We start from the raw sequence: 22,628 nt of genomic DNA on the forward strand, positions 1-22,628 counted from the left end.
TGCCCTACTCTCATTTTAACCCCTTCTTGGGGCTCTGTGCCATCTAATATGAATAGTGATAGAGATGGGTGGAAGAAAAAAATCAATCCATGGAAAGGCAATGAAAAATAGTACTCTTTTTCAAACCTATCTACAAATTCATATATTTAATGTGAAAATATATCTGCACTTTCATATATTTAGAAAGTAGATGGGAACAAGGAAACTGAAAGCATTTTTGGTGAAGGCAGTAAAATATATTGTAGCAATGTTATCTTAATATTATTGTGCCTGTGGAGAAGGATCCTCTTTTCCTGACATACATAAATCTCCTTAACCTCTTTCCAAAAGAACATCAGGAGGACAGGGTGCTGGAGTAAAGGGAATTGCACAGTGGGAATAACATGCCCCATCTCATCTGTCCTTCTGCCCAGCCTTCCATTAACCATCATGATCTACCAGAGGCCCGGAGAGCTTCCTATCTGTGGTGCTTCAATGCCCTTGCATCATTAATATCATCATCTCTACTCTTCTTCTAGGAGTGGATCTTATCGAGGGAGGTATGGAAGAAGTTGTGCATGTTTAGCTGTCAGTCCGAAACTTTTAGAGCCAGCAGGGGACAAAGGCAACAATCACTGTGTAATACTCTGGACTTTCTTGGCAGGTGAATACTGCTATGCATGAGGCAAAACTTATGGAAGAATGTGACGAGTTGGTAGAGATCATCCAGCAGAGGAAGCAAATGATTGCTGTCAAAATCAAAGAGACAAAGGTAAAACAGCATTTCAGTGAGACCAAGGAAGAATTGACTCTTTATGAATGAAAAGAGTTGAATCCTGATGATTGCAATTTGAAATTAGATCATGAAAGCAAGAAGAAATGAGGTTACAGGGAGAAAGGCAAAGAAGAAATGTTTGGCCTAGTGCTATGGATCCAATAAAATGTATGGTAGTTCTGGATGCTGAAAACATGTTATACCTTGACCTATGTGTTGTTACATGGGTGTACGTATTTGTGAACATTCATTGAGTTGAACACTTAGGATATGAGTGCTTTTGTTGTTTGTTGTAAGTCAGCACACAGAAAGAAAAGAAAAGAATGATAGAAATGTGGGCTAGAATTAGGGAAAGACTGTGAATGTCACTATGAGTACTTTGGCCTTAGAATGAAAGTTGTTGGGAAATTATTCTAGAAGACTGATTGATATGGCCAAAGTGTGCAGGGCAGATCAGAACAGGATGATGATGAAGTCATGGAAGCACATTAGGAGGCTTACAACTTGATTCTTGGTATGAGTTGTTAAAGACCTAAAGCAGAATATGGACAGCATACAGAAAGAAAGAACATAGTACGCATTTCCAACAGAAAATGATTGGAATCATCCAATTTATTAGATATAAAAGATGAAGGAGAGAGAGTAGTCAAGGAAGACTCACAGGTTTTTAACCCGGGAACTAAAGAATTGTGGTGAAAAACATCAGGTGTGAGCTTCCATGCAGCTATATGATTTTAGGTTTGATGACCTTCTGGTCAGTGTTAGTGATTATAAGCTCATGCTGTGGGCACAATGTAAAAACTTATGAGAGTTTGGTTTGATGACCAATACTTTATGCCATGCTGGGTGGTTCCAGTTAGCAGAAATGGAAACTTCCAACAATACAGATTTGTGAACACACAGGTATGAGTAAAGATACTTAGAGAAATATATACATGGATATATATGTATATATATAGTCATAAAGAAAAATGAGGTACGTATTATGAAATATATGTGCAAAAATATATTGACAATAAAATGTAAACAGAGGTGATCTCTAAGTGGTAACATTTCTTTTTATACTTTTAACTTTTTAACTTTTCTATTATGAGCATGGATTGCTTTGACAATCAGTAAAATTAATGCTATCAATATAAAGAGGAGTTAGATAACTGAGACTATATGGCTGAGTGCAACATAAGTAAGGAAGCTGTAAATTGAAGGAGGAGGGGTTGGCAAGACAGTCTTAGTGGGTGGGGTGAGAAGGTGAATGGTTAGTAAAGGGACCATGGGGTATTAATAAGCCTTATTTTTGGAATCACTGCAGCAGATCTCCTTCATGTTGTTTTATTGTTTTTAATTAAGTGCTGTGTCTTTTATCTTATTTTTTATTTGACTAATTCCTTTAAGGTTATGAAACTCAGAAAGTTGGCACAGCAGGTTGCTAATTGCCGCCAGTGTCTTGAACGATCAACAGTCCTCATCAACCAAGCTGAGCATATCCTCAAAGAAAATGACCAGGCAAGGTTTCTACAGTCGGCAAAAAACATTGCTGAGAGGTGGGTTCCTTATATTCTTTTGATATGTCCAGTCTTGTGAAAAGGGGCCAGCTTAAAATCAGTGAATTCTGTTCAGGCATGTATATAGTAGCTGCCATTTGAAGATTTTACCAGCTAGGTAACTATTGAGCCTCGGTGGTAAATTTCCTGAGGAATTTCTGGATCCTTCTCTCCATCCTTGCAGCCTGCCAGTTCTTTTAATGAACAACCAAACATGAGGCCTACCTGCTGCCTTATCTCCTTGTTGCTCACTTAGGAGCTTGAGCTCTCTGTGATGGTAGTGGTGTAGGGTCAGAAAAACTTTTGGTTACATTGATAAGTGTGTGCATTTCTTAAGTCTACATGCAGTTTCTATTGTTTTTGTTTAGTTCTTGCTTTTATGAAACATTTAGAGCAATGATTTTTCACTTTTATTTAATCACTCTCTTTGAAAATCTGATGAAAGTCATGAATATTATTCCAGAGTGGAGAAAATGCATTTTAGATGTATACACAAATAATTTTGTACATAATTTCAAAGGACTCATGATGGATCTTTAGAAGCCTATCTATAAATTATTGACAAATATTCCAAGGTCTACTGTGAAACAGTGTTCAGTATAGTCACCAAGGATTCAAGGGGCTACAGGAGATCATTAGGCCAGACTTAACCTCCTTATTTCTCCCTCTCATTCATTGGAGACTTGGGTTCCAGGTTCATAGTCTTCTTCCTATTGCCTCTGTCATCATATGGGTGACATAAGCAGCACCCACACTGATCCATCTCATGCTCTAGCCATTTAGAGCATCTGTTCCTCCAGTGTTCCTCTCACCTTGCTCCACTTCATCTACCCACTCCCATTTGACCACATGTTGAACCTTATCATCACTCACAGTTGCACTGAAATCACAAACTGAAGCATCCCACTTTCTAATTACAACCTCCATGCTTGAAACTCTTTTCTTCAAATGCATCTCTATTTTTCAACTTCATTGGAACCTCTAGCCTGGACTCCTATGCTTTTTCCCACCTACCAGTTACTTTCTGTACTTCCAGTTACTTCCTACCTACCAGTTACTTCTTTCTTTAGCCTATTTTTTTCTGTGATTTCTCCCTTCAGCTTCTCTTTTTTTATGTTTGTTTGGTACCCAGGATTGAATTCAGGAGCACCCGATCACTGAGCCACATTCCCAGCCCTATTTTGTTTTTTATTTTTTATTTATTTTTTATTATTATTGTATACAAATGGAATACATGTTGTTTCTCTATTTGTACATGGAGTCAAGGCATACCATTTGTGTAATCATACGTTTACATAGGGCAATGATGTTTGATTCATTATTTTTTCCCTTCCCCCCACCCCATCCACCCCTCTTTTCCCTCTATACAGTCCTTCTTTCCTTCATTCTTACCACACTCCTTATCCCTAACCCTAAACCTAACCCTAAACCAAATGCTAACCCTTGCCACTCCCCAATATATGTCCTCATCCGCTTATCAGCGAGATCATTTGTCCTTTAGTTTTTTGAGATTGGCTTATCTCACTTAGCATAATATTCTCCAATTTCATCCATTTGCCTGCAAACGCCATAATTTTATCATTCTTCATTGCGGAGTAATATTCCATTGTATATATATGCCACAGTTTCTTTATCCATTCATCAACTGATGGGCATCTAGGTTGGTTCCACAATCTGGCTATGGTGAATTGAGCAGCAATGAACATTGATGTGGCTGTATCTCTGTAGTATGCTGATTTTAAGTCCTTTTAGTCTTGCTGAGATGCATAGAGTCTCACTCGTGAAGTTGCTGAGACTGGATTTGAACTCACAATCCTCCTGCCTCACCTCCCAAGCCGCTGGGATTACAGGGGGGAGCCACCAAGCCTGGCTCAGCTACTTTTTTCAATCTGCCCAATTCCATTGCCCATTATTGTTTTATCACACCCACCTGATAAAATCCAAACTCTGAAATCACTCCAACTATTCTTAACTTTTCCATGCCTGTATTTGAGTTGCAGAACTTCACTGGAAAAACCACATAGCCAAAGAGGTTGGTGCTACTGCACCACAAATTTATGGCTTCCCATCTGACCTGGGCCTTTAATACTGACCTAACATCTTTTTGTGTTACTTTAGTTCACTTCCTTTTTAACTCATCTCCACACTGACAAGTTTAAATCTTTTGCACCCACCTCAAAATTCCAACCCAGCCTCCTTCCTGCTTATGCTCAGCAAATGCCCATCCACTTTTAAACTGGTAGGTATGAAATGATAAATTCCTCAACTTTTTATAAGAAAGTTCTGGACACATCTACATCTACATCTATTACTTCTACCATCCTTCTGTTTATAATGGAAGAGAGGTTCCTTCATTTGTCCTTTGACCACATGCCCTCTTTTTTTCCATAGCTTTGATTTCTGCCATTCTGTAGTTGACTTCACGTCCATGTTCAAATTCACTGATGTCTGTCCTACCTAAAAACAAAAACAAAAGCCCTGAAACTTTCCTTTCCTCATATCCTTTTTAGCTGTCACTCATCCCTCTCCTTTCCTTCACATTAAACTACTTGCAAGACTTTCCAGTTACTTGCCATTAATTTACCCTAATATTTAAAATACATTTATGTCAATGATACCTTGTACATAATTAGAAAGTAAAATATTACTTTGAATCACATTGAAAGAAATATCAATCTTTCTTATCTCTAATTTCTGATCTATAACAATAATAATAAGAAGAAAAAAACAACAATAACAACTTACTTTGTGTTGGGAACTATGCTAATTCTTTATAAGATCTAATACATTTAAAAACCTTATGTGGTAAACACTGCTAATATCTCCATTTTATAAATGAGACAACAAGGCTCAGAAAGGTTAAGCAACTTGCCTAAGATCACCCAACTAGTAAGGGGCAGAAGCTGGATTGAGATCTATGGAGTCTATATCATCATCTACATTTTCTCAACAAAGCCAAGCAATTTCAAATCTATTAAATTGGCATGAACTTTACATTTGTAAATAGCATTCTTACCTTGCTATTTTTTACCTTTATTTTTGACTAATTATTTATTTATTTACTTTTTACAGACTGCATTTTGATTCATTGTACACAAATGGGGCACGTCATTTCTTTTCTGTGGTTGTACACTATGCAGATTCACACCATTCGTGTAATCATACTTGTACATAGGGTAATGATGTCTGTCTCATTCCACCATTTTTCATACCCCCTCCCCTTTACCTTGCTATTTTTAAATTCTTTTTTCAATTTTAGATATTAATTGACATGCAAATCTGGTAACATTTTTACCTATAATTTTTTCAAATATTTTTAGACCACCTCCTTCTTCTATTTTAGGTATTCCAACTACATGTATATTAGGGTGCTTGAAGTTGTCCTACAGTTTAAAGATGCTGTTTTCTTTTTTCCTTTTTTTGGAGTTTTTTTTTTTTTCCCTCAGTATTTCACTGATATTTCTTCAAGTTCATTAACTTTTTATTTTATAATGACTAATCTGCTCTTGACCCCCCTCCAGTGTATTCATCTCAAATATTGTAGTTTTCATCTCTAGAAGTTTGAGTATTTCTAAAAATATCTTCTAAAATATCTACTTAAGGTATTCAGACTTTCCTCTAATTTTTGAACATACAGAATACAATTTTAACAACTATTTTAATGTCTTTGATTGCTAATTCTAACATCTGTGTCAGATCTGGGTCAGTTTCAGTTAGTTGATTTTGTCTTCATGATGGGTTGTATTTCTTTAATTCTTTGCATGTCTGGTAATTTATTTTATCAGATGCCGAACTTAGTGAATTATATCTTGTTGGTTGTTGTTTATTTTTTTTTAATTCTTATAAAGATTTGTAAGCTTTGTTTTGGGACACATTCAAGTTACTTAAAAATAGCTTGATTCTTTTGAGTTTTATTTTTAGATTTGTTAGGAGAAGTGCTGGGGGAATAACTAGTGGTGGAATGCTTGCAAGGCCCTGGGATCCATCCCCAGCATTGTAAATATTAGATGAGATTAGAGAAGTGTCTAGTCTAGAATACTTTTTCCTCACTACTGAGGCAAAATACTTCTGAGTAATTTACACAGTGTTTCATGAATCCATGATTTTCTGGTACTCCTAGAATTAAAATTCTAAGTAAATTAGAATTACATTAATTTAAATGATACTTCTAGACTAAAATCTAAAAGATTTTAAAATTATATCTTTATACCAATAAAAATATATAAAAATAATTTCTTTAACCCAGTTTATCCAAAATTTCACCAAGTTTTGCCTTGGTTATGCATCGTTGACTATTCATTTTTGCTGTAAACTCAGGGAGTCTTTGCAGTCTAAGGACTAGTGATCTTTGATTCCGGAAAAATTTCTTTTAGTAGTCACTAATATCTTCCTCCCCTCTATCCTCTTGCATCTCTATTTCTGGGACTCTAATTGATCATGTATCGGACATCCTAGATTTTCCTCTGATTAAAAATATATTTTGGAATCTGGAGTTGTGGCTCAGTGGTAAAGTGCTTGCCTAGTATGCATGAGGCACTGGGTTCGATCCACAGAACCACATAGAAAAACTAAATAAACAAAATAAAGGTATTAAATATCTATATCTACATCTATATGTATATCTATATATATATGTGCATATATATATATGGTTTCCTATTTTCCATGACTTTGTCTTCTTGTTTTAGTGTTTTTATTTCCTTACCTTCTCTCCTATCTTTCTATTAAAATTTTAATTCCAGCATTCATATTTTTGTTTACAAGTTTCCTTTCTGGATACTTTTAGCATTATTCTTGTATTTTATGTTTCTTTTTAGCATTATTGCTTTGTGGATTCAAACTACTTCTCTTTCTGAGAATATTTTCATTTTTAAGTTTCCTTCCAAACCCTACATTGTCTTGCTGTCTTCCAAGTTTCTCTTCTCTATTAGTTTGTTTTGGTTTCTGTCCTACTCTAAATTTCTGGTAAGTTTTTGGCTGCCTTTTATGATTTAAGCACTAAAAGGTGCCTGGAAGCTCTGAGTAGATGGGGGCAATTCATTATTGGGTTGAATTTGCTGTAGTAATACAAGGTGGAGTGCCAGTTTTTTTTATTGAGGGACCTGAAGTGTCAATTCTATAGGCATTTTCTCTTAGGTCATTTTCCCTTGGAAGAAATTCCCCAATCTCCTGTTTTGGTGGGTGGAGGTTATAAGTCTGACTGCCAGGATTCTGAGAGCCAAGCAGGGAAAGGGAACTGAGAGTTTTAAGACTGCTTTTAGTATAATGTCAAGGCTCTGCATAAAACAAACCTCACATCTCCTGCCAGGATAAGGAAAAGACAGTCTCTGATTGAGTGAATCTGGGATCTAGCTGTTCTTCATGCAAACTTTCAAATTTGTGGCACTAAATCAGCTTGATGTTGTTGGCTTCCTGATCTAGCTTTTTCTGATCTGTTGTTGGTTACCACACATCCATTCCTTTCTAGCTTCCAAACATATGTTGACAATCTCTTAATCACTGGCACTTTTTCCATTCTCTTTGCCTTTGTGGGTTTATGATGCTTTATTCTTTGTCATTTCAGTGGGATTTCGTGAAAGCAAAGTTAAAACACGTATTGAAACCACTATATTTAATCATTCCCACTTACTCTTCAACTCTGTTTTTCTTTCCACTTCCATATCATTGAAAGTGCTTTTTTTTTTAAAGGTCACCAAAAGAAGATCTTACTGCTAAATATAATAGCCAATCATTTGTTTCATCTTACTCTTTCATCTTACTTGCTCCCTAAGTAGCATTTTTCTCTGTTGATCATGTTTTTGTTTGCAAACTCCATTTTATCCACAGTTCATCTATGTGTTTTTTTAATTCACAAATATGGTACATACAGGCAGTTACAATTGGTTATCATTAATAATCAAAGACACTGGCATAACATAGTCTTCATGAAAACATATCATAAAATGGAGAATACACAGTAATAATATTTTCAAAAGCAATGGTTGCAAATATCCGTATTTCTAAGAAAATATAAATTTACATATATATGTATTTTAAGGAAGCTTTATACTCTTGCATAAATTCAGAAAACAGAGTGTGAAATAATAATGCTTATTTATGGAAAAAATGAAAATAATTTAAATTATGATCCAGATGATTTTAAGTAATTAGAGTACTCATAGATTGGATGTAGAACGTAAAGAAATTTTCTGTAGTTTACAACCATCCTAGTTGAAAAGAGCTGAAAAGTTAATCAGTAAGTAGAATTGTAATTACCAAGTATGTTTAATACAAATTCCTTAGGTACAAATTGTAAATTGTTTCAACCCTAGCTAATTTAGGGACATAAGCACGAAGAGAACAGTATTCAGTTTTAAAATGACTTTCTAAGGAATTGAACTCTCGTCTAAATTAGTTTTTATGAGGTCATTTGATTTTAACTAAAATGGCTTAGAGACGATTTTATGAAATCTAAATATTCTAGTTCTTTAGTTTTTTCTCAAGGAAAGATACCTTCATCTGCTGACTATTTTTCCTTGAAATCACTCCGTCCTTATCTTCCATGAACTCCCCTAGTTTCTTTTTGTACCTATGTGATCTGTTTTGCCTTTGTGAGCAACTCTCCCTTGATCTATTCCTTTAATGCTGTTGTTCTTCCTGATTCTGTTTTTAGGATATTCCCTTCTCTCCCTATACATTTTCCTCTTTGCAAACCTATTAGCTTGTCGAGCTGCAATTACCATTGAATTACCATCAATTACCATGTTGATTGTTCCCAACTCTCTGTGTAAATCTTTTTTTCATAGGTTCAAATATAGTGTGTGGTGTAGGTGGAATAGATGACTGTTTATGTGGTATGATTTGAGAATCAATTATCCAACCTAATTATCTTTCTCACTGATTTTTCCCAGGTTCTGAAATTCTTCCCCACCATTATTCCCTGTATTGTGTTAAGGCACCATTACTTCAGACAAAATGAAGTTTTAGCTGAAAGAGCTGTCCTTTTCCCCTTACAAATAGCAATTGTTATATTATCCCTTATACCTTGAGAGATTGCAACGAGATGTGAATGTTGTGTTTTGCTTAAACACAGAGACAGATAGGCATGCACACCCACACCCCACAGCATTACTTTAACTCATTCTTAACCTTCCATCCACCATTAACATTTGGGAAGTTAGCATTCTAGTGGTTATATACATAAATATATATATATATGTATATATATATATATATATATTTCACAAACATATGGTCATTTGTATATACTGCATTATATCCTACATTTGAAACAACATATCACAAACTTTTTCCTATCGTTGTAAAACCAATGATCTAGTGATTTTCATCTTTTGATGAATGATATGATGTTTAACTCAGTCTCCATTGTTAGACAATTAGGTTACACATGCCGTGTTGAGTGCCCATATAGTTGTATCTCTGCATAGATCTAAATTATTTCCTTATTAAAATTTTTTATGAAGAACTGTGATGTCAAGAATATTTCATTGTAAGGTATTTTAATTTTTAATGCTAAATGAACCTTCAAAATGTCTATCAATTTCAGTCCTAAGAAAAGTATTTTAAATGGGGATAAAAGCCCCTATATCATCATTATTTATAACCTACATGCTATCTCACTTCAACTTATATTTCTTTAATTTCTCATGTAGTTTGGATTTTCAATATATTCATTGTCCATTTGCTTTCACATTTTTTGAGTAAACTCTTTCTGTTTTAGTTGTCTAAACTCCCATTACCACTTTTTACTTGCTATTCATTTCTAGCACCTTAAAATTCAGTCTACCTGCTTCCAATTTTGTTCCTTTCCAGTCCATCTACTATCGTCATAATACTCTTCTCAAAACATAAATTCAAGCAAATCACTCCTCTCCTTAAAATGCTTCAGTGGTCTCACTGGTCTTAAGATGAAGGCCAAAGTTTGTAGCATGAAGCCCTACAAGGCCCTGCATAACTATCTCATTCTCCAGTGTTCAGGCAAGAGAGAATACACATGCCCACATTGTCTTTGCTTAGCTAACTCCTATTCATCATGCAGGTGATTGCTCAAAGTTGACTTCCTCTGGGGAGATTTCCCTTAGAATCCAAGTCCCTGGTAGATGAATCCCTTTGCACATTAGTTTTGCTTAATAAGTATCGGATGAATTGATGGATGGATGGATGGATGGATGGACGGATGGACAGAAGAAAGAAAGAAGATTTGGGAGGCCAGGAAGAGATTTTATGTACCATTTTTTGGGCTGAACTTTTACCCTAAGTAGTTGTCTCCTTATTCACCAAATCTTAGAAGACTGGCTGTTCAATGTAAGGCCTTAAGATTGTACTGAGTTAGTATTTCATTTGTTTATACCAACCTGTACTTTATTCCCAAGATATCTCTATTTTCACAAATATCTAAGGGATATTTATAGATGTGTATGAGTGCATACCTGCATGAGGATATGTGTTTGTTCAACTCCCTATCCCCTTACAATTGGTTCCCCATAAAGATTTCCTTTCTTTTCTTCCTACACATCATGCCTCTTTCTTCCACTCTAACCTGCATATTTCTTTCCAGCCTATCATTTGCATGCACAAAGATCTTCATTGGCTTTGATTCAGAAGGTCTGATACAGAACTTAAGCATGTGTATTTTGGTAAAAGCACCCCCCAGGTAATTCTGATAGGGAACCATGGTTAAAAATTGCTCACGTGTAGCCAGGCGAGGTGGCATATGCCGGTAATTCCAGCAGCTTGGGAGGCTGAGGCAGAAGGATCACAAGTTCAAAGCCAGCTTCAGCAACTTAGCGAGACCCTAAGCAACTCAGTAAGACTCTGTCTCTAAATAAAATACAAAAAGGGCTGGAGATGTGGCTCAGTGGTTAAGCACCCCTGGGTTCAATCCCTGGTACTAAAAACAAACAAAAAAATTTGCTCAAGTGTGTAAAACAATTTTTTTAAAAAAGGAGCAGTATAAATGGTTTTGGGTACAGAATTTAAAGTCAGGTGGACATAGGCTCAATTATATTTTGACCTTTATTGGTTGTGTGATTTTGACCTAGTTAATTTGTTTTTCATTGTGTCAGTTTTCTTACTTACAAAATAGAAATACCATCTACTACACAGTGTTATGGTGAGGAGTGAATTAGATAATGCATGTAGTGTACATAAAAGTGCCCTATATATATTAAACACTAGATAAATCTTAGTAATTGTATTGTTGTTCCTGGTAATTCAGTTATTAATTCAACAATTATTTATTCACCATATTTCCAAAACTGTTTTAGGGACCATGGAAGATTAAGAAGTACAAAATATGAATCTCATTCTTGAGTCTCTTAGAATTAGTTGGGAAAATAAAATTATTGTAGCATTATACAATATAGAACAATAAAATGAAACATAAATATTATAAAAGATCAAATAAAGGACAGGATTTACAGTAAGGTATTAACCCAGCATGTTGTTCTGTTGATTAGCATGAAAAATAGAGAGGGAGGAAACGATTTCTCAAACTGCTCTTACCAAGCCTTCAGAGGTCTAGTTCTGATGCTGCCTGCCAGATGGAAAATGATGCAGAGGGGAAAAAATTCTGTATTTACTTCTCAAAATTAAGACAGGATGGGGGAGTATGTTTGAGGGGTGAACATATGTGAATAAATATGGTATAACTCTTAATTGGTTCCTGATGATTAAAATTGAAATGATTTGTTAGAAAAGCACAGCTATGATATTTTCAGTTAACAAATCAAGCCTTACAAGTCACTTATTTTCACCTCGTTAAACCAGAAATCAAACACTGGATGAAGGTTGCAAACCTATGTTGATGTATATTGATGAACTTTTCTTTTCCTTTTTTTTCAGGGTCGCTATGGCAACTGCATCTTCTCAAGTTCTGATTCCAGACATCAATTTTAATGATGCCTTTGAAAACTTTGCTTTAGATTTTTCTAGAGAAAAGAAATTGTTGGAGGGGCTAGACTATTTAACAGGTGTGAAAATAATGTGCTTTCCTTCCCATTTTAATTTTTCCAATGAGCTTTTACTTCAAAATAATCTGAAAAGGACAATATTTACAAGGAAATATTTTATAGTCTTTAAAATGATACATGTACCATTTCAGATAAAATGTGTTTTGGTTCATGTAACAGAAATTAAAGATGATTTGTCAAATATTTCTGGAGTCAGAATGCATATGTCATCCATACTTTAATGTAAAACACAAGAAATTGCTGATCCCTTTCTCCTTATGAGTCTATCAGTCATCTATTTTTAATTGTTATAAGGGTAAGAATTAGGGAATATTACAGAATGTCCCATATTGTTTAGGACCTACTCAAATGGTTTTAAACAAACTTAGGAATCAACAGATCAGGAAGAAAAATGTAAGAGATAACTGACTTGCAGACAACTTTAAAAAATATGGGATACTAAATAAATGTGATCCATTTTGATTTTGATTTTTTTCCTTAAGCATGAGCCATCTCAGCATTACTGAGAATTATCCTCTCTAACATTGATTTTAGTTACCATGTTTATTTTGTAAATCCTTTTTAAAGCATTATATCTAGTCTCAGAGCTATTAGGACTCAGGATTAGTTTTCAAGATGGGTTTTGCATATCAGAAACAGCTGTCAAATGTGACAGGGTACAATTGTTAAAATGTCTGAAATAAAGGATAATAAATGTCTACAAAAAAGAAAATAAGGGAGGCAACCAGCTTGTTAAAAATGCTGTTTACACTGAGGATTATTGAATGGTTATTTCATAAAAAAATACACACACACTAACATTATCTTTATAGTTATTTTGTTAATACATTAACATAGCTTTTGTTTACTGAACATCTACTTTATGCCAGATACTGTACTTTAATTTTATATAATCCTCACAACAAATCTATAAGGTAATTATCATCCACATTTACAGATGGGGAAATTCATAATGATTTGCATTTGAATATACTGTCAGACATACATAATAAAACTCATTTTGAAATAAAAATAAATATGCTGAGAGCCATGTAATAAGAAAACCATGTGGCTACTTTGCTCTAATACCTACATATGTGTTTACAGGCAGACTAGACAGCTGGGGTAATCATCATAATAACTTATGCTTGTATGTTGGCCTAAAATATTTTCATCATTGAAACAAAAGTACTTTGGGAGAGCTTGAGTTCTCAGCACTTTGCTTCAGGTTGCATGGTTCTTGCAATCTTAAGCTTCTCTACTAGGAAAACCTCTCCAGGGCTTGGGTATAGCTCAGTGGTAGTGTTTGCCTAGCATGTATAAGACCTTGGGTTGGATCCCCAGCACCACAAAAGAAAATAATAAAAATCTCTCCAAGAGATGTTGAGTTAGACAGAAAGAGTAAGGATTACAAACTTAAATAAGGAAGAATGTGCTTTCCTTACCTTCTTTTCTACTTTTCTTTACAGCCCCAAACCCACCATCCATCCGAGAGGAACTCTGTACTGCCTCCCATGACACCATTACAGTCCACTGGATCTCAGATGATGAGTTCAGCATCAGCTCCTATGAGCTTCAGTACACCATATTCACTGGCCAGGCTAACTTCATCAGTAAGTCATGGTGTAGTTGGGGCCTGTGGCCAGAGATAAGGAAATGTAAGGAAGCAGTAAGCTGCTCAAGATTGGCCGGGGCGCCACGAGGCAAGTGTTTGTAAGACATGTTAGGTTGTTTAGTATAGTCTTTCATAGACAGTGTAAGCTCCTCAGGGCATTGCAAAAACTTTATTTATGGGTGACAAGCAAGTTGTGTATTTCCTTGCTGGGCAGTCATTGGGGCCACTCCCATTTGTTTATGTAATCCTTAGCCTTTGCTCAACTAATCCATGGCACTCCACTCTCCTAAGGAGAGCACTGCTCAGCATTTGTTCCTGGACAGCTAAGCAACCATCATCACTGGTTCCATGTGTTTGAACATCTCCTTCCCTGACTCTTCTTCCACTTCATTATCATGATAAAATGTTTTGTTGAAAGATTATTACTTTCTTTGCTGTACTAATTTGTATCAGTGAACATGGTGACAAGCCTCCTGCCTCTGTCACTCTTCCCTTTATTCCATCTCCCTTTCCATGAAGAATTACAGTAAATATAAAAACATGTCAGTGGGCCACAAAATGAAAGATGCTATAAAGCAGTTGTTTAGCTCGCCTAGTATGATGGTTTCACCTTCTGGCAGGGTAGGAACTTGATTGATCTATTGCCAGTTAACAGGCATTGAGCTGAAAATTCTCCTCAATGTACTTGATGGGGGAATAGAAACAGAAGCAAAATTAAAGCTGGATTCAAGACTGGGACTGATCCCCACCCTATGATTGCATCTCCATAGCTGCAAATTAATATTTTCTTTTAACTTTGTGCTTTTCATTTATGTCTGACTTCACAGGCCAACATGAGAGGAATTTTTCCAACTAAGCCCTCCTTTTGAACTTCTTTTTCCTGTTTTGTGACAATTCTGGGGCAGAATTCTGTTTTGTGACAATAGTGGAGAGGGAATATGAGAAGACAGTTGGGAGTCGAACACTAAAAACACTTGCCTCCTGCAGCTCCAGCCTAAGCCACTTGGCTCATGTAGCTGAGTTCCTGGACGTTTCTTCAGTGACATACTTTTCTGTACTTGTCTTTCATGTTCTTGGAAAGTCTTAGAGCCAATATCTGTGCTTCTACTTCCTAATATGGGGAGAACAGTCATCTCCTGGGAGTTGAGGGCAAGTTTAAAAATTGACAAAGATCTAAAGGTTGTCACCTTTTGTTTTCAAGGCTTTGTATTCCTTTGTAAAGAAATATCTAGAGAATAATTCCTAATAGTGATAGGATTATAGCATCTTAGAGTTGGAATGAATCTCAGAAATCTGATCTTCTCTTCTGCCAGACATCCAGTAAATTATCATTCTGTCTCTGCTTGAGCATTGCCAGTGATGGGGAGCTCACTTCTAACAGAACAGCCCATTTGATGCAGCCGTAAATAATTATCAGTACTTCTTTTTAAGAGGCCTTCTTTCTCTTAGTAAATAATAAAAATAATAATTTTTATTATGCACATTATCATTGCCATTTATAAATACTCCTGCATATATTATTTCATTTAGTCCTCATGAGTTCTTATGTAGCCATATGAAATAGATTATATTGATTTTATTTCATACATGAAGAAACTGACACTCCAGAAAAGTGAGTTGCCCAAGGTCACAGAGTTATTAAATGATGTAGTCAAGATTGGAAACCAAACCTGTCAGAGTTCAAGCTTAATGCTCCTTGAATTAAACAATATCTACTAGATAGTACTGTCTGGCATTTTATGCCTTATTAACAAACCTAATCCATCTTTAACATGCCAGTTCATCAGATAATTTTAGGTAACTCCTATGTTCCATCTAAATTTTCTCTTTTCTTGGCTAGACATAATTAGTTATTTCAATTGCTCCTCATACAACATGGGTTTCAGACCCTTTCGCATCCTTATATCCTTTTTATTAACACTCTCTTGTTTGTCCAAGTGGTTTATGAAATGTGCTGTAACAAAGGCAATTTCCATACTCCAAAAGTGGTCACCATAGAGGATCACTGGATTATTTCTCTTGTACATGAGTCACTCTCCTTTTGATATATGCCCCAATTTTTTGTGTTTTGGCAGCCACATTGACTACTGATTTAACTGAGCATATAGTCAACTGAAAACCCTACATAGTCCAAATCCTGTTCCTATAAAATTGAATATCTAAAACTCAACACCTTGCATTTATCTCATTACATTTTATCTGAAACTGGTTCAGTGGTACATGCCTGTGATTCTAGTGACTTGGGAGTCTGAGGCAGGAGGATTGCAAGTTCTAGGATAGCCTCAGCAACTTTGAAAGACTGTCAGCAACTTAATGAGAACCTATCTCAAAATAAAAAAAAATGGTTGGGGATGTGGCTCAGTGGTACAGTACCCCTGGGTTCAATCCCAAGTACTGCAACCAGAAGAAAAAATCTGGTTAGCTTTGACCCCTCTTTTCAGCGTGCCAAAATCCTTTTGAATCCAAATACCTTCCAAAATATTTGCTTTCCCTACCAGCCTGACTCTTATGTCTTCCTGCAATTATTGACAGAAAAGTGCAATAGGACTGGAATAAAGACAGAGTGCCCTGCAGCAAAATTTCTGTTTGAAATGGAAAACAATTTTATAAGAAATAAATATGAAAATTCAAGGTACTAGTAAGGCCTGCCACTGAGGACTGAACCCCAGTTCTGAGAGCTAGTTTCCCTTGAGGCCTTTTCATGTTTTCTTTATCCACAAGTTTTCTTTCTTGATGGTTAGGCTTAAGTCTAGAGAAGTAGTTCTGTCTGTTTTTCAACTTACTTCCTTCACTTTTAACTTTCTTCCCACCTCTTCTAAGATTTGCAATTATCATGACCAATACTGTTTCAGATAGATGATGGTGTTAGCTGAATGAGAATTCCAACAGACATTAGTCTTCCCAATTATTCTATTATCCTTCCTCCATTTCAGTTTTGTGTTCTGCATTACAAAAGCAGTGTGCATAACCTGTGACTGGCTAGTCCATCTGTAATATACTGCCACAAAGATGTAACTTTCATTTCTCCTCCTTCTCACTCTCATGCAAATGCTCTCTACTATGCATTTGCACTAAGGTTCATAGATTTCCATATTGTGTCATTTCCCTTTTGAACAAGATATAGACTTCTGTTACCGTAGTTCAGTCATAAGTCCCATCTCATCACATCTCAGTGATACCCAGAGGATCATATATTTACCCATTTAAATTTAGAAATAATTTCAAAATTTAGAAAAGTTGCAAGACTACCATAAAGAATGTCCATACACTCATCGCCCACATTCCCCTACTATTAATATTTTGCCCTATTTCCTTTATCATTTGAAACATTCTATTTTTTGAATTTATTTATTTTTTTCTCTGCATTTTTATTGGTATATTATAGTTGTACAAACCAATTGGATTTTTGTTCCATATTCATACATGCACACAATTCTCTTTTTGTCAAAACTGAGAGTAAATTGCATGCATCATAGTCTTTTACCCCTGAAGTCCTCAGTGTGTGTTTCCTACAAATAAGAACATTCTCTTACATAACCATAGTACAATTATCAACTTTAAGAAATTTAACATTGATGCAATACTTCTACTTAAACCACAATTTATATTCCAATTTTGATAGTTAACCCAATAATGTTCATATAACTTTAAAAGAACCTAATATTGTCCTTTATAGTCTAGGATCAGGTACTGCATTTAATTGTCATTTCTCTTTAGCTTCTTTAGTCTGGAACATTTCCTTGGTCCTTCCTGTCTTTAATGATATTGACTATTTTTGTAAATATTTTTATTGGTTCTTTTTGTTATATATGACAATAAAATATACTATGACATATTTATAAAACATGGAATATAATTTGTTCTAATTCAGTCCCCTTTTTATTTCTTTATTATACTGTTCCTTATTTTGAGTTCGTTTGCTGTTTCCTCACAATTATATTCAGGTCACACATTCATGGCTAGAATACTGCATAAGGGATGTTGTGTCCCCAGAGTGTCGTATCTAGAGGCACATGATGCCAACCTTCCCTTCATTATTGATACTGATTTTGATCACCTGGTCAAGATATTGTCTGGTTTCTTCACCATGTCATTTGTGTTTCTCTTTTGCTAGTAATAAGCAATCTGTGTGGTAATACTTTAAGATCATTAAAATATTCTGCTTTATCATCAAACCCACCTCATCCCACTCCTGTTTTAGTATCAATTGATTTTTGTCTCATCCATTCTTTACCATGATGATAGCAAGGTGATGATTCTTCAGCTGTATATTCCCTCCCACATTTACAAGTTGGCACTTAGTTTTCTATTATAAGCAAGAGTCCTACCCTTTGTTCCTCATCATTTGTTTATTTATCAGTATGGACTCATGAATTCTACATTATCAATGATTTAGAATTCTTTACTGCCCTTATTTATTCAGATGCTCAAATTGTCCAGCTTTGGCTAGTGGGAGGCTTTCAAGAGGATTCTGCCATTATTTTCACGAGGACTTTCTTGCTTTCTGTCATAAAAAATGTTCTAGGCTTGGGGCTGTGACTGTAGCTCAGTGACGAGTGCTTGCCTAGCATGTGTGAGGCACTGGGTTTGATCCTTAGCACCACATAAAAATAAACAAATAAAATAAAGGTATTCTGTCCATCTACAATTACAAAAATTTTTTAAATGGTCTAGTCTAATTTTGAACTTATCCTGTCCCAGTCTTGAAATCAGCCATTTTGTTCAATGAGCCTTGGTTTCTTTCAGTGTGAGAATAGTAGTAGAGACCAAGGTCTGGATACTAGATATACACCTATAATGTACATACATATATACTCTGTATGTGACTCCACCTATGTGTGCATACAAAACATATGTAATCATCCCTTGGTATACACATAAGATTGGTTCCAGGACCTCCTGAGGATACCAAAATATGCAGATGCTCAAGTACCTTATATAAAATAGTATAATGTTTGCATATAACCTACACACATCCTCCAGTTATACTCTGCATCATTTCTAGATTACATATAATACCTGAAGAAATGTAAATGCTATGTAAATAGTTACAGTATTGTTTAGGAAATAATGACAAGAAAAAGTCTGTACATGTTAAGTACGGATGCAATTTTGAAATATTTTGAACATGTAGTTGGTTGATTCTTTGGACAGAGAACTTGAAGATAAGGAGGGTTGACTCTACATATTTTAGATGCCATTCAGTCACATCAATGCCAATTCCAACTCATCCTTAGGAGTTCTTTCTCATGCCATATTTTTATGTTCCTTCTTCCATAGTGGGACCCCTGTCTACCAACAACATCAATATGTATATTCATTTACTCAATATCATATCTAAAATACTTTTAGAGTTCCTCTGCACATACCACTATAAAAAGAAACCACCTAACAATACTTCAAGGATTTGCTTGTAGTTCTACCATCCCCATTGCTGTGGTGTGATTATTATTTATTGGAAAATTCATTTAGGATCATTAGTTCCAGTCCAGTTTTCAGTGTTTTTGTCATCCTTGCTGATTTAGCTCAAAAAGGTTACTCAGAGAAGTACCTTTCTTCCCATATCCTTTTTAAAACATGTTTTTATTAGTTGTAAAGGGACACAATACCTTTATTTTAATTATTTTTATGTGTTGCTGAGGATCAAACCCAGTGCCTCACATGTGAGAAGCAAGTGCTCTACTGCTGAGCTACACCCCCAGGCCATCCTCATCCTTTTTCCTCCACCTTCATCCTTTCAGGGTAACTAACTTCATTATTTACTGGGTTTTCTTTGCTATTATTGTTTTGTAAATATAAGACAATTTAATATGTTCTCTTATTTTCATTTTTCCCCTCAAGAAAATGTAGCATACTATATATACTCTTGTTTAATTAACTTTTTAAAATTGATCATATATCCTGGAAATCACCCTATATTAACTCATAGAGAGCATACGTATTCTTTTTCACAGATGCATCATACTACATTGTGAAGTTTTTTTTTATTGTTGGAAATGTGTCTGGAAGATCATATACTTTCCTCATATTGAAATTTTATGTGCAGTTTTTGATTCACATGCATATTGGTACATAGATATGCAAGGTCTCAAATGTTATTCCCAACCCTTATACCCTTATCCTTATTGGCTTTTTATAAGAATCACTGGGTGCCTCCACATACTTATTCTTCTTTCTAGGACAGAGGTTTGCCTCCCATTATGCTTCTTATTCTAGTTTTAATTTAGGCTTTTTCTATCTTCCCCCAAATGAATTGTAAAACGCTTTTGATCAGATCTCTTGCAAAACACTCATGACTTATTATTTCCAATTTCCAAACTCACGAAATTCTTTACTAGAGCTGCACAGAAGTGACTACATTCATTACTCAGTTTCCTTGCCCTTTCCTTTCCAATATCTGGTAGAACTGTGATTAAAAAGCGGTAGGTAAGCTGACTGAAAAAGAGGTAACAGAAGAGGAAAATCTAGATATTCCATAGACTAGAATGTAGGTTCTTCTTTTACTGAAAACTAGCCAAATACATATTTTAATTATGTATAGTCCCCCTTTGAAGTCAATGTTTATAGTCTAAAGACCTTCAAAAGCAGAAATCTAGATCTCTGATATTTTTCCCTACTTGGGAGGGGAAGATTCCAGATCACAATGTGTTCTTGGACTATCCAACCCCAGAAGAGTATGAGAATCAGTCAGGAAGGGTAAAAATATGTAGCGTTAGACTGAGATGATATCTTACTTTGATTATCATATCATCTCCTTGACACTTTGAAACCCAGCAAGATTGGAAAAGGTGAAGATGGTTACAAGAGAGAAATAAGTCCTGGAAACCTTCACAAGCTTGCAGAGACGAACACTGTCCTTCACTCCATGAATTGTGAGTTAGTGTAGAGAGAATACTGGACTGAGATTAAAAAGTACCAAGGTTATACTTAGCACTCTCACCAAAAATCTATGATCTCAGGCAAGTCTTCTCTCCATCCTAGTTTCCCATTTGTAAAATGAGGGAAACTCAATGTCTAGGTGTCCCTTCTGCTTTGAGTTTCTATGGTTCTGTGCTCTGCACAAGACTGCTCCACCCATGAAAGACCATATTCAGCTCTTAGAAGAATGGACATTTGGGGTAAAGATCCAGTGACTCCATAAGAATGATGGTTCTGTGTATGTAGTATAATGGTCATCCCTGGGTTATTTGGCAGAAAACTGAAGTAACCTAACTTTTGTTAGTGGTTTCATTCTATGGTTAAAAGTCAAGAGCGTGGCATAAACCCAGCTCTGTTGGACTGAAAAATAGTGGAATCATAAGCCCTTGTTCATTTCATTTTGTTGTCCAAGACTTAAAAGAAATGAATTCACTTTGGGGGACTTATGATTGAATTTTCAGTGTGCTTTTCATCCTCTCCTACCTGTTGATTAAAGTCCTTGTCTTTTCCCACTTTACAGGTCTTTATAACTCAGTGGATAGCTGGATGATTGTTCCCAACATTAAACAGAACCATTACACAGTGCACGGACTCCAGAGTGGGACACGATACATCTTCATTGTTAAAGCCATAAACCAAGCAGGCAGCCGGAACAGTGAGCCTACTCGACTAAAAACTAACAGTATGTTGTGATTCTAAAAGGAAAGATCCATTTTCTTTTCCCCAGGAAGGACAGCCTGGGCAGGCACCCGCAACATTGTGTGAGAGCAGTGACTCTGTGTAGAGGAGCTTTACTCTTGTAGTTTGTGTTTTGAGCAAGAGGTTTGTGTCTATGGGAAATTTGTGGACAAAGAGATACATAAAATAGCTGATTGTTTGGGAGAATGTAAGTGAAAGTTTTTTCTTTGCTTCTCCCTGCCCCTATGCTTGGTGGAAAATTGAGTGAAAGAGCATTAATTGTGATTGTGCAGCAAACCTCTACAGCAGAGAAACATATCTGTTAGGAATGCTTTTGACCACAAATAACAGAAAGGGTAACAAACTTAGCTTAACCAATAGTCTTTGTTGATAACTTAAACAACTAGTGTTTCTCTCTTTCTGAATATACGGACATTGTAACTCCACCTCACATTCAACCACAAGAATGTGATCAAAATTATAATGGGTGGCCCTCCAAGTACGTATAATATGTCAAAATACACTCTCCTGTCATGTATATCTAAAAACAACAAATTAAAAAAAAGTTTGGGATGGGCATGGTGGCACACACCTTGGAGGACTTGGAAGGCTGAGGCAGGAGGATCGTGAGTTCAAACCCATCCTCAGCAATTTAGCAAGGCGCTAAGCAACTCAGCAAGACCATGCCTCTAATAAAATATAAAAAAAGGGCTGGGGATGTGGTTCGGTGGTTAAGCACTCCTGGGTTCAATCCCATACCAAAAAAAAAAGTTTGCAAGTAGGCATTTCAGGGCTGGTGTAGCAGTTCTGCAATATCATAAATGGCACAAGTACCTTTTCCCTTTGTGCACTGGGTTATTGCCATGTGAGCACAACATGGCTACTGCAAACTACATATGTCTGCTTTCCTTTAAAAATAGGAAGACAGAGGAAAACCATTGGTACTCATGATGGTAATCTCTTCTATCAGGAAAACAGAAAGTTTCCCAGAAGTTTCTACCACTCTGACTTATAGTTCCATCTTATTAGCCACTCTTGGCAGCAAGGGAGTATGGGAGATTGAGTTAAGAGAATAAATAGGGAACGGTCATTGTGTCAGCTAACAGCATTTGTCACAGAAGCATTTTTAATAATAAAGCTTTTGCCATACCCAGCAACTGGCCCCTGATAGC

At 35.7% G+C, this 22,628-nt stretch overlaps 1 protein-coding gene across 5 annotated transcripts in view; it reads left to right on the top strand.

Moving 5' to 3' along the window:
* Mid2 (midline 2) overlaps nt 1-22,628 on the top strand; it is an 88,828-nt gene that overhangs the window by 60,558 nt on the left and 5,642 nt on the right. For 4 of the 5 annotated variants that reach the window (XM_047536514.1, XM_047536512.1, XM_047536510.1 and 1 more), the window contains 5 exons: nt 644-751; nt 2,147-2,295; nt 12,139-12,266; nt 13,715-13,948; nt 21,299-21,460. In XM_047536514.1, coding sequence (XP_047392470.1) covers nt 644-751; nt 2,147-2,295; nt 12,139-12,266; nt 13,715-13,948; nt 21,299-21,460 — 781 coding nt within the window. The remainder of the gene's footprint in view (nt 1-643; nt 752-2,146; nt 2,296-12,138; nt 12,267-13,714; nt 13,949-21,298; nt 21,461-22,628) is intronic. The other variant, XM_047536513.1, reaches the window with a different exon arrangement.

This window comes from Sciurus carolinensis, chromosome X (genome assembly GCF_902686445.1).
Source record: "Sciurus carolinensis chromosome X, mSciCar1.2, whole genome shotgun sequence".
In the NCBI taxonomy this organism is placed as follows: Eukaryota; Metazoa; Chordata; class Mammalia; order Rodentia; family Sciuridae; genus Sciurus; species Sciurus carolinensis.